Here is a 13765-nt window from a genome sequence, read left to right as displayed (position 1 = left end):
CGCAGGGAAAACTTTACAGTAGATGTGGAACCGATTGATACCCCCATGATATTTTTAAAACTGTATTTATGACAAAGAACTGCGCAGATGCAGATATTATAACAATCTATTGATAAACACAGACCTTGTCCTCTGTTTGTCGCTCTGCGTCGCCGCAGTCTGCGGATTGAAAAAGAACGCGCTGAAAGACGGAGAGGAGCCGATCGAAGTCTGCCACTGTTTTCATATGCATTTTAAATGGGACTGAGGTGATCAGGAATTTGTGTACAGTTTATGGAGCTAATCACAAAATTTTAGGGGGGCTGAGTGGTCATTTAAAATGGCCTAGTGACACCCATGATGTCAGGGCAGCTTGCTACGTTTTTAGCATTTAACGAATCCAGGAGCTTCGGTTAGGAACCATAGATGAACATTATGTATCAATCCAAGTGAAGAGAGATGGAGCGTCAAGGTCTGTTTCATCTTTAGTGTAACATAACTTCCAGTTCCTCATGATTAATAGTGTGCAAACATCAGATATGATTCGTTCTGTTAGTTACAGATGGTTTAGAGATGACTCTAGACTCTACGGGCCAGAGTCCCAAACATAGATTAGGGCTAGTGCTAAAAAGGATTTTCAGTGCAGAATTACTGATGTGATTGTAATTTAGTTCAGATTCAGGGTTAATCTGTGTCTGGGAATCAGGCGCTCTACTATAAATATGTTGGGAAATAGTATATTTCTTCATGTTTTTGAAAGCAAAGTGTGTCTTTTTTTGTTGTGTTAGTTACTATACTGTGTCAGCAACGTACTCGTGTATCACATATACCTATAGAGGAGTCTAGTTTTATCAGATTTATAAAAGACAGATAGATCTGTACTGCTTCTCTCAGAAAACAGTCGAGCTCCTGGAGGAGTGCCGTGGGCAGAGCTAAAGAGTCACGAGCACATGCAGCTTTTGCGTAGTGATCGTCTGCTAACTGTGACATTGACATAAATAAAACGGGAACAAAAACTTTATTGACTTAAAGGTCTTTAGTGACGTTGTTGATTTTGTGGTCAAAAACAAAATGACAGATCCTTCTTGAGCAAGTCCTGTGCAGCGCTGCCAAGGACTTCCGCAACCCGAATGAAGCATGTTGTCGGGCGTGCTCTTGCTCTGGCTCTGGCTCTGGCTCTGGTTGATGTGCGTTTGCTTCCGGGAGAAGTGCCCATACAAGGAATTCTGTCCTTTATGACGTCATACAGGGCCATACTCGAAAAAAACTTTCCGAAACTTATACGAACCCTGAAGGAGTGTCTTTCGCACAGAAGTACTCTGTCATACGTCCAACTCATTTTTTGAGACTTTGTTCATGTTTACTTACAGTGTCAATATGTCAGAATGCATGAAATAGCTAGCATTAGACCCCCAATTTAGATTAAAATAACAATTGGATTTGACAGTTTAAATCTTTGAATCATACTCAATCAATTGGTAGCAAATAAACTAGATATTCATGAACAGAACTGTATTGACAGTTTTGGACTAAGAAGTCATCATACATCAACTAAAAATGACCTGTCTTGGTTACAGTTTAAAACATTAAAGTTGTTTCTCATAAAAGCATAGTTTGTTTGCTGATGCTGCTTTTATTGATGTTTTATCATCTAATGTATTGACATTTAAAAATGTAAGTGTGTCCAAATACATTTTTGGTTCACTATTGAGCTTTTGAAAGCATATTTGTGTGTGCTTGCCATTGAATTTTTGTAGTGGTAGTTCACCTTTTTGGAGAGGTAAGGATGTCTTTCTCCCTCTCCTTCTTGCTATTTATTTTTCTTCAGGTAATTATAAACCACAGAAAGTATTTTTCGGTCACTGAACACTTTTGAGCCTCTCTGGCACCGCTCCAGTTTGTTTAACAGCTGCTGTACGGTTACCAGGGAAGGATTTGAGCTCTGTCAAGGACTCCACATTCAGGCTGAATAATTTGCTGCTGAATGATGTGCTGCTGCCGAAAACCTGTATAATTAATTCATTGGACCTACTTTGTTATTTTGGCTTCCAAATTTTAAAGTCAAATCACACAGATAGAATGCAGCTGCATGCGAAACTCAGGGACATGAAACTTGGGTTATGAGGCTTTTTGGATGAATAGAAATGTTGGGCGATGAGATCGTAATCGGATGAGTGTCACGCGGAGATTCATTGAACTCAAGAACGGTTTGAAGTTTTCATTTTGTGAATGTATTCTGTTAGATCCAGATTTTACAATTTTAGTGATTCAGTATTTACAATTGAATGATGAAACATTAATGGGAACTACAAATTCATGTTTTCTGAGGAAAATATGAGTGCTGCTTGTCTGTGAAACATTCCGATGCGGTAGCTAGGGTAGTCTGGGTGGTTGTTAGGTGTAAGGATGGGAAACTTAAGGGATTTTGTTTCTGATTCCATTTTTACTAGTATTTTGTTACACTTTTTTTGCCTTCACTATAAATTTAGATTTTGATTCACTAAAAAAAGAATCAACTCATAGGAGTCATTTGTTTGAGAATCAGTTGGCACACACTGGTTGCACTGTACATTTTTGATTCACTACAAAGAACCAAGTCAACCAACTCATAAGACTCATTCTGTTGGCAGTTGGATTACACTGGTCATGTTGAATGTGTTAGATTCTTTAAAGGGGTCCTATTATGCTCTTTTACAAAGTCTTGATTTTGTTTTGGGGGTGTACTAGAACAGTGTTTCCCAACCTTTTTTTTTAGTCGCAGCACCCTTTGGAAATTTTAACAAAGTTGTGGCGCCCTACAAAATTAATTTTGTCACAATATTTGAATTTCTAACTTTTAATTATTAAAAAATTTTGTCCATCAATGGTCGCAATCAGTAGGCTAATGAAGAGACAAATTTATATGAAAGATTTTAATGTAGGCTTTTATACATATGTAAACATTATTTAATTACCATTATAACTAGCTTTCTCACACATTTTTGCTCACTCAGTGTTTTTTTTATTTTACAGTGGGGTAATTTTGGTGCAGTAGCACGAGATAGCTTGAACTTTGAATTGAATAAAAAACAAGTAAGCAGTCAGTAATAAAATAAGAACAAATAAAGAAATTAATAATAATAGCACAAATAAAAAATAACGACAGGCCTTCGAATGAAATAAAATGCTTTTGAGTTTTTCAGGTAGGTCTAACAGTAGGGTTAAGATATTTAACTTATTATTATTTTTTTTTTTACCAATTATCCAAATAATGTTTAGTCCTAGAAAGCTATTATTATCAGAACACGTGAGCATAACATGCGGTTAGCACACTACACACTGACTAAAATTAAAAAAGTGAAAAAGCATAATAGGACCCCTTTAAAAAGAATCAGCCCACTAAAACCACCTCATAAGACTTAATTTGTTTGATTACACTGTCATGTTAAATGTTTTAGATTTATTAAAAAGAAATGACTCACTAAAAAGAACCAAGTCATTTTTTGGGGAAACAATTGGACTACACTGATTGCATTTTATGTCCTGTTCTTTGTTCACTGAACAGAATCAACTTATTAGAGTCATTGGTAACACTTTATTTTAAGGTGTCCTTGTTACACATGTTACATGTACTTACTATTATGATTTATATGCAATTAATTATGCATAATTACATGCAAGTAAGCCAAACCCAAATCCTAAACCTAACCATAAAGTAAGTACATGTAGTTAATTAATATTACTCAGTACTTATATGAATAATTATACTATAACAAGGAAACCTTAAAATAAAGTGTAACGAGTCATTCTTTTTTTTTAATCGGTTGAAATACACTGGTCGCACTGTATGTTTTTGATTCACTAAAAAGAATCTATTCATAGGAGTCATTCATTAGGGAATCGTTTGGACTATACTGATGACACTTTTTTTGTGATTCACTAAACAGAATCGACTCATTGGAGACATTCTTTTTGGTATCGTTTGAATAAACTGGTTTCACTTTGTTTTTGATTCACCTAAAAAGATTCGACTCATATGAATCATTCATTTGGGAATTGATTGGATTATACGTATTGCGCTTTGTTTTTGATTTCACCAAAAAGAATTGACTCAGGAATCATCCATTTGGGAGTTGATTGGACTACACTGATTGCACTTTGTTTTTTGATTCTCTAAGAAGAACTAATGATTCCTTTGTTTGGGAATGTGTCTGTTTCTGGGTGCTCAGTGGCAGTGCATCTTATGAGGACTCCATCATCATTTAAAATCTTATAACACGCACACAAACACAGAAGTTCTCAATTAGGTCAGAGCCTCTGTGTGGGTATCCCAAATTGGCCTGTGCCCCATAAAACCATGAAATCCACTGCAGAAATCATCTCCGGCAGGTGAGAACCTGATTTAACACCCTTATCCCATAATCACCTTTGAGTGGAGTGGGCAATGGTGACATCATTATAATAGACATGAGAACTTTCGTGGCGTTTGCTTTTGTGAGAAACTCTGATTACACAAGACGTGTCCTCTTTCTCTCTCTGCACTCTCTCTTTTTTGTTGTTTTCCAGTGCTCATAGTCTGTCACTTCTTTTTTTTTTTTTTCCTCCATATTTTTAATTTCTTCTCTATTTCTTGAATTTTCTTGGCTCAGGCAGCCTTGACTTCAAAGTCTCTTAGGATACGTGTTCATCAAAGTGAGTCTCCTCAGGTGAGCCTCACCGTGGAACGAGAGACACGTCTCTTAGTGAAATCCACTGCAGAAATCATCTCCGGCAGGTGAGAACCTGATTTAACACCCTTATCCCATAATCACCTTTGAGTGGAGTGGGCAATGGTGACATCATTATAATAGACATGAGAACTTTTGTGGCGTTTGCTTTTGTGAGAAACTCTGATTACACAAGACGTGTCCTCTTTCTCTCTCTGCACTCTCTCTTTTTTGTGGTTTTCCAGTGCTCATAGTCTGTCACTTCTTTTTTTTTTTTTTCCTCCATATTTTTAATTTCTTCTCTATTTCTTGAATTTTCTTGGCTCAGGCAGCCTTGACTTCAAAGTCTCTTAGGATACGTGTTCATCAAAGTGAGTCTCCTCAGGTGAGCCTCACCGTGGAACGAGAGACACGTCTCTTATATTAAACCTTCTCACGGAGCAAATCTGGCAACCCTGCCCTTATGAGCTGAAGCTAAGGTCACACTAGGCTTTGAGCATCTGATATTACTCCAGATCCCACAACACTGCAAACCAGGCAGCTTTTACATTTGTGCGCTCTTTGAATTCAGCCAAAAGGTCAATCTGTGACGTTTACATCTTCTATAGGTCAAATGTCGTCACACAATACAAATTTGCAGCACAAATGTGTATGAATGGAAGGGAATAGAGTATTTTTTAGGGTGTTTGCTTGATTATATGCATCATATATTGGCTTGAAATGTCGTTTTGTTGTAAACACCACACCAGTGTTATTTTAGTATTCAAGATACTGTTAACAATTTATAATAAGGTTTCATTTGATAACATTAGTTAACGATGAATAAAACCTCTACAGCATTTATTAATCTTGGTTAATATTAACATCAACATTTATTAATAAATTTGTAAGATTATAGCTGTTAACATTAGTTAATGCACTATGAACTAACATTAACATTTTTATTAAATAACATTAAAAAAGGTTAATACATGCTTTAAAAATGTATTGTTCATTATTAGTTAATGTTAGTTAATGCATTGTTTACAAATGAGACCTTATTGTAAATTGTTATTAGTATTTTGATTTTATTTATTTTCTTTTTTTGTTTTAATTTTAAAGTTTTAGTAATTTTGTGTTTGTCATTTTTATTATTATAAATTATTATATATTTTTTAATATGTATTTTTTAATCAAGTTTGATTTAAGTTAGTTTAGTACATCAAATTAAACTAAACATGAGAAAAGTTGCCTTTGCTATTAGCTGAATTAAAAAAAAAATTTTTTTTTACCTTATTTTATTTTTGGTTTATTTTATTTCTAGTAATGAAACTATTTTTTATGGCATTCGTTTTAGTTCAATAACCCTGGTAAACACTGATTTATTGATCATTGATAATTGTCATTTTTTTGTGTTGCAGTGCTGGCCAGTTTTCGAGGAGCGGTGCAGCATGGCTTGCCTCTGGAGATCGGTGACACGGTGCAGATCCTGGAGAAATGTGAAGGTACGTAAGTAGTATAAAAAACATTTTTGTGTTTACACCAGTTTGGACCACAGCTTCAATTTCAAAATGGTTAAGATGGACAATGCTGGTCTGTTACTTGCAAAAGCAGATTATTATTGCAGGTAGACCAACTTGTCCAGGATGAAAGTGCTGAAAACTTACACTGGTAATCAGGGATAGTTTAAGCTGACCAGCTGATTTAAACTGTCTAAGCTTTCATAGGCTTTTTTGATGTCAACAGGGTTGCTTGGGTATAATGTTGCCAGATTGGTCTGGGAGCTTCCCTACTGAAAGACCAATGGTTGGTCACCAGCATATGTTGGATGATGACGTGCATGTTTGTTCCTACCAGGCTTCTTAGCCAGCAGGACTTCCTTTTTCATTCAGCTTTACCAGGAAGTCCATGCAGGTTGAACAGCTTCATTCATTCATGTAGGGCTGCAACTAGCCTTTATTTTGATATTCGACTAATCTAACAATTATTAGAACGATTCGTCGAATATTCAGCCGATTACAATTACTCATTGACTCTTAACTGTCCAATTTTACTTCAGTTAAGAGGTTGCGTTAGGCATGTGCTAACTAGCAATACAGACAATGAAACGGGGTTATTAACATTAACCAAATGTATAAAAACATTTGTTAATTGAAATAAAGCTGAAATTAAATATTAGATGAAAAACTTACACTAAATGAAAATTAGAAATAAAAACTAAAACTGAACTAAAAAAATCAATTAAAGGGGTCATTGATGCTTTTTTAAAGATCATTATTTTGTGTATTTGGTGTAACAGAATATGTTGACATGCTTTAATGTTCAAAAAACACATTATTTTTCAAATACTTTACATTATTGTAGGTCCTCTATGCCCCGCCTCTCTCAAATGCTTCGTTTTCTACAAAGTCCCTCCGTCCGACAAGCGCAGTCTGTTATGATTGGCCAGCTGACCCAGTGCATTGTGATTGGCAGAACACCGCAAGCACTCGTCGGAAATGTAACGCCCCTTACCATAATCGCGAGCTTCATCTTTCAAAATAAATGTAAAGACAGAGCCTGAAAGGGGAACAGAGTCGCGTGGCCGACACCATGATGAAGCTGGTATGTGTGCAGTACACAACCGCTGACTCCACTGTGATCTCTCTCTCTCTCTCTCTCTCTCTCACACACACACACATACAATGCTGCACAATATGCACAATCAGCTTGTAACACTCCAAAGAGAAGGGAAAACTTGAAATTGCATCATATGACCCCTTTAAACCTAAATAGTCAGTTTTTTTAAATGACAAGAACACATAGCAAAATTAAAATAACTAAAATTTTACTAAAATTAAAGTGAAAGCTGAAAATGTAAAAATAATAGCTAATTCAAAATATCAACGAAATCTATTATAGTATATAAATACTAAAATAACACTGCAATGAAACCAATTTATGATAATACTATTTACTAACCTTCAATGAATTATAAGTAAAGTGTGTGTGTGTGTTTACGGGAGGGTTTATGTATGCAAAGTTTAATTCAGTAAATAATGAATTAGTGGAAACCCAATAAGTAGTCTAAATAAAGTAGTATGAAAGTCATTCTGGTCTAAAATGGTCTTTTCAGCAGGGTTGACTTGATTTGATAAACTGCTGACACAGAGACACCTGTACCACCGCTTATTCTTCAAGTAAGCGGGAGGATTTGAAACCAGTCTCTTTTTGTGACCCGCACTCGACTCCTTCGTTTCCTCTTTCCACCCTTTGAAGACACACTCCTTTGTTCTTTGAGTGCACGTACTTCCTGTTTTTTGAGTAAGATACCCAGTTTCAGTTGGAGAACACTAGAAATGTTGTGAAGGAGAACACATATCTTACACAGTTGATATGAAACTGCATATTCATTAGTTCCTGACTGACTGCAGGTGATAATCATCAGATGAAGGGTCGTGTTTCTATATTCAGCTGCTGTTATTACACCATTTACTGTCCAGAGGATGCCTGTTTTTCACACCTAGGCTTTTTTGCCAGGAAGCACAGTTTGTGGGTTGGTTCGCATTGGGCAGTAGGTTTATCAGTAGAGCCCGACCAATATGGGTTTTTTGGGGGCCGATGTCGATACCGATATTAGGGAGTAAAAAAAGACAGATATTGATATATCAGCCGATATTCTTTATGTGTAGGCTATATTATAGTACAGTATAGTCAAGTCAAGTCACCTTTATTTATATAGCGCTTTTAACAGTACAGATTGTGTCAAAGCAACTGTCTATTGGACTGCAGAAAGATACTAACTTTTCAATCTGCTACGTTACTGACTGTACTGACAAACTATGCTGACACAGTGTCCGTGCCGCAACAGGACGCGACAAAGCGACCGTTGAAAATCATTTGAACTTTGTGTCAGCGCGTCATAAATAGAACGGGGCATCAGTTTACTGCATCCAGTGAAAGACAATAGAAAACCCTTAAAGGGACTTTGATCCAGTGTAGACAACATCACTGATATATATATAATGGGTTCTATTCTACACCGGACGCGAGCGGCAATTGAGAATTCTATTGTATTTTGTCGCGCCGCGTGATGTGACCGATTTAATAAGCATGAGTTCTAGGCCACATTGACTGAGTGGCTGCGATCAGCTCCGTTGGCAGTAACACAGGCTTTAATGCGCCGCAGATGCATGCCGTGATGCGCAGATCAGCTCTAGTCTCACTGAATCTGCTGTTAAAAATGAACCATCCATTCATCATATCATCATTGCAAAACTAAGAATTAGAATCATTGTAATGTGATGATCAAATATAGGTGCGGGTGGGTGGCGGGCGGATAATTTGAAGCAGCGGACTCGGGCGAAGTTTGAGCTCATCCACACATCTCTACACTACACTGACCTGGGTCGCCAGTAGCAAACAATGGAGCGTGCTCTGCTGGACAAACTAAGTAATTACACCAAGCATTTAATCTGCGTTATATGTTCTGTAAAAAAATGTTTTATATCGGCGGCATATTCGCCGATACCGATATATCTGTGACAGGCTCATATCGGCCGATAATATCGGCAAAACGATATATCGGTCGGGCTATCGGTTGGGCTCTATTTATCAGTGCTGGAGATGTTCACATCTGTGGCAGTGCAGAGTCGGAGCTTGTTGATTAGTTTGGTTAGTTGGCCAGTGTGCAAGAATGAGACTGGTAGAGTAGGTGTCAGTTGTGTAAATACAATAAAATATGCCACTAGGTTCCTACAGTAAGTGATAAAAGGTGTTTAACAAGCATTTGTGTTGTACATTGTAAATCTTTGGTGAAACAAATGCTACATTTGCCATTTTATGACTCTAGATCAGTGGTCACCAACCTTTTTAGGCCCAAGATCCCTGACCTCGGCCTTTATGAAAGACCAGATCTACCTATTGAAGAATTGATAGAAAAAACATCCCAGATTATACTTCAAATTTGAGGCCTTTTACTTAGTATTTTAATTAGTGATGCGCCGGTCATAGCTGATTCAGAATTAAGATTTTCTTTTTTCTTTTTTTTTTAACTAGCAAATTGGATACTGATACTGATTTTTAAGCACATTTATTTATTGGCTGTTTGCTTTATAACAAATAAACTGGCTTTAAACTAACATATCTAGCCGTTTGAAATTAGAGGCAACCACTGCATTTTAATCACGATCTGCATGGTTTGAAGCAGCGGACTCGGGTGAAGTTTGAGCTCATCCACACATCTCTACACTACACTGACCTGGGTCGCCAGTAGCAAACAATGGAGCGTGCTCTGCTGGACAAACTAAGTAATTACACCAAGCATTTAATCTGCGTTATATGTTCTGTAAAAAAATGTTTTATATCGGCGGCATATTCGCCGATACCGATATATCTGTGACAGGCTCATATCGGCCGATAATATCGGCAAAACGATATATCGGTCGGGCTATCGGTTGGGCTCTATTTATCAGTGCTGGAGATGTTCACATCTGTGGCAGTGCAGAGTCGGAGCTTGTTGATTAGTTTGGTTAGTTGGCCAGTGTGCAAGAATGAGACTGATAGAGTAGGTGTCAGTTGTGTAAATACAATAAAATATGCCACTAGGTTCCTACAGTAAGTGATAAAAGGTGTTTAACAAGCATTTGTGTTGTACATTTGTAAATCTTTGGTGAAACAAATGCTACATTTGCCATTTTATGACTCTAGATCAGTGGTCACCAACCTTTTTAGGCCCAAGATCCCTGACCTCGGCCTTTATGAAAGACCAGATCTACCTATTGAAGAATTGATAGAAAAAACATCCCAGATGTAGAGTAGGTGTCAGTTGTGTAAATACAATAAAATATGCCACTAGGTTCCTACAGTAAGTGATAAAAGGTGTTTAACAAGCATTTGTGTTGTACATTGTAAATCTTTGGTGAAACAAATGCTACATTTGCCATTTTATGACTCTAGATCAGTGGTCACCAACCTTTTTAGGCCCAAGATCCCTGACCTCGGCCTTTATGAAAGACCAGATCTACCTATTGAAGAATTGATAGAAAAAACATCCCAGATTATACTTCAAATTTGAGGCCTTTTACTTAGTATTTTAATTAGTGATGCGCCGGTCATAGCTGATTCAGAATTAAGATTTTCTTTTTTCTTTTTTTTTTAACTAGCAAATTGGATACTGATACTGATTTTTAAGCACATTTATTTATTGGCTGTTTGCTTTATAACAAATAAACTGGCTTTAAACTAAAATATCTAGCCGTTTGAAATTAGAGGCAACCACTGCATTTTAATCACGATCTGCATGGGCAGTTGTTTTTTATTTGATTTATATTAATTTCAGGATTTAAAAAAAAAACAGAATGGTCTGACTTTAGGTGTTATTTATTTATTTGCTACATAAAACATCTGCGTGAAACAGCAGGTCTAAATGAGACGCACTCTCTGACAGCAGGTGGTACTAATGGACAGGGTTGCCAGGTTTTCGCAATAAAACTAGTCCAATCGTGTTTCGAGGGGGGTTCCCCTGTAAAAAGCGCATTCCAGGGGTAAAATATCACGTTATTGGGGTCGCTTCAACCTGCGGACATGAACAACAACCCGCGGCAACAGTGTTAAAGTAGCCCAATTCTGCGGGAAAACCGCGGACTTGGCAACACTGCTTATGAACCGCCCGCAATATAGCGTTTCCTTGTTTACCGCTGTAAATAAAGCAGAGCTGCGCTTTATACGGAGAAGAAGAAAATGCCATTGCCATCGAAACTTTTCTCAAGACAGTTCCCTTCAGTGATACATTAATATAACCCCAGAAATGTAATGCATTTTTGTACTTATTTTACTGTTATTTTCGGGATCTACTGGGACGAGTGCTCTAGATGCTATCTTCAGTGCTATATGGTTGGATGTTTGAGATATTAAATATCTCTTAATGGAAAGAAGAATTTTTAATATCCATTCACTGCACACACATCTTAATTCTGTCAGATTTAACATACTTAAAGGAATATTCACCCTAAAATGTAAACGCCGTCATAATTTGCTTACCCTGAAGTTGACAGTAGCCATTGACTTCCATAGTATTGACTTCCATACTATGGAAGCCAAAGGCTACCGTAAACTGGTTACCAACATTCTTCAAAATATCATCTTTTGTGTTCAACAGAAGAAAGAAACTCGTACAGGTTTGTAACAACTTGAGGGTGAGTAAATGATGACAGAGTTTTCATTTTGAGGTGAACTGTCCCTTTAAATAAGCATAGATTTGCTCTTTTTGAACTAATTTAAGAACATTTCCATCATTACTTACTGTGTTTTGTTAGGTAACATCCTATGAAAAGTAGCTTCATGATAAGGCTCAGTCTGGAAACATTAGGCCAATATTAAAGATGAAAGTCCCTGAAATGTTGTGTGTTTCAGGTTGGTACAGAGGATTCGTCCTCAAGAACACGAATGCCAAGGTAAGCAACTGTCTCTGTCTTTTATCAGTCGTGTCTTTGTGGGATGCTATTTTTAGTTCCTGAAATATCACAGCAACACCGTCAGCTGAAACACACGGATCAAATCCAATATCTTGCTTTATTTCTGTCTGTTTGCTCCCTTGATTATTAGTAGACTTATTCTTTTTTTATTTTGGTTTATTTATCTGTTTATCTATCTTTCTTTTTAGGGCATTTTCCCATGCAGCTACATCCATCTGAAGAATGCTCATATCAAGAATAAAGGGTGAGTTGAAGAAAAGAACATATTCATATGCTGTTTCAGTATTTACTGTAGTAAATCTCCCCCCATGATATTAGTAACATTTGTGTAATTTCAGATATCTGGCATGTCTGTGTAAAGTGCAAACATGCACATTTTACACATCTGTTCGCTATTGTTACTGCAATACAGCCACTTTAACTTATAGTTTGCAGTCTCCAAGAAAATGTTGTTCCGATGTGTTCCCATGCACCACTAAACCATCTGATTTGTTTTGTATTTTTCAGAAAAATGAAAAATTTTGTAAAATATATTTAGCCTTTCCTCATATCTCACACATTGTTGGAACTGAATTTTGTTGATAAACATCAATATGTTTCAACATGCTATTGACAAACTATTGCAGCATGAAAATTGCATATATTTTTTTTCATCTGAAAGTGAAAATTTATGTAAGTACAATGAATCTATTTTGTTTGAAAACTTTAATATTTATGTTGTTTTGTTAGAAATAAATATGTAGTTTTCATAAATTTGCAATCATGAGCTATAATGAAAAGATATATATATAAACCAGTATTATAATATAATATAATGATACAAAATCACACAAAATAACCGATGATGCTGTATTAATAATATTTCAATTAATCATAATATAATATAATATATTTTTTCACATTCACTCATTAATGAGAAGATACTGATCAGATACAATGTGGTTTTAAATCGAAAAATATTAAGTTTTTACTTTTTACAAAGCAACCAAACTACCCCAAATGCAAAAATCATATATACATTTTGAACATATTATGAGGGTTAAAAATAACCAAAATTGTGGCAAAATATTACTTTCGACTTAATCGATATAAACCGAAAAATCGCCAAGCCGTAATTCATACATATCTGGCCATGTAATTGTATTAGCTTCTTCCTTATTTTGCATCCATAAAATATAAGTGGTGTTCTGGATTTTACGAAACCATATTTTGACATTTTGTTGGTGCACAGACATCTGTTGTGAGCCTGCTCTGCCTGAATATAATGCTAATGAATGTAGCGATGGCAAACAGAAGGAAAGCGCCAGCGCTCCACTGTACATCTGCTTTCTCCTTTGATTAACGAACAGTGTAGCATCGGCAGAAGCAGATGAGGTGTATCTCATATCTGTTGCACTGTGTGCCGCCCACATTTGACTCACAGGCAGTTTGAGACGGTAGTGCCGACCGAAGACTCTGTCATTACGGAGATGACGTCCACCCTGAGGGACTGGGGCGCCATGTGGAAGCAGCTCTTTGTGGTAAATACCGTTTACACAAACACAGCAGTCCGCCCACAGCCAGACGCTGACTTCGTGAACTCGGAATATATTATTTGTGTTTAAGCTGTTGTTGTGGGGGGACTTTTTTTGAGTTATTTTTACACCAGGTCATTATATTTGAGTGCTA

General features: G+C 36.6%; 1 protein-coding gene across 1 annotated transcript; it reads left to right on the top strand.

Annotated features, from left to right (window-relative positions):
• The first annotated feature begins 4425 nt into the window (after window positions 1–4425).
• Window positions 4426–13701, top strand: LOC107581262 (dedicator of cytokinesis protein 4-like). Its single transcript, XM_016266764.1, has 7 exons — window positions 4426–4452; window positions 4608–4664; window positions 4993–5049; window positions 6049–6148; window positions 12036–12076; window positions 12286–12341; window positions 13521–13701. Exons 1-7 carry the CDS (start codon window positions 4426–4428, stop codon window positions 13699–13701), a joined length of 519 nt encoding a protein of 172 aa, XP_016122250.1.
• The last annotated feature ends 64 nt before the right edge of the window (window positions 13702–13765 follow it).

The sequence above is a fragment of the Sinocyclocheilus grahami genome, unplaced genomic scaffold (assembly GCF_001515645.1).
Source record: "Sinocyclocheilus grahami isolate Dianchi unplaced genomic scaffold, SAMN03320097.WGS_v1.1 scaffold33.1, whole genome shotgun sequence".
Classification (NCBI taxonomy): Eukaryota; Metazoa; Chordata; class Actinopteri; order Cypriniformes; family Cyprinidae; genus Sinocyclocheilus; species Sinocyclocheilus grahami.
This window is presented reverse-complemented; position numbering and strand designations above follow the sequence as displayed.

Coding starts and splice junctions, on each gene's coding strand:
- LOC107581262 (XM_016266764.1), top strand. CDS start 4,426: ATGAGAACTTTCGTGGCGTTTGCTTTT. Junction 4,453..4,607: donor CTTTCGTGGCGTTTGCTTTT/GTGAGAAACTCT, acceptor TTCTTGGCTCAG/GCAGCCTTGACTTCAAAGTC. Junction 12,077..12,285: donor TCAAGAACACGAATGCCAAG/GTAAGCAACTGT, acceptor CTTTCTTTTTAG/GGCATTTTCCCATGCAGCTA.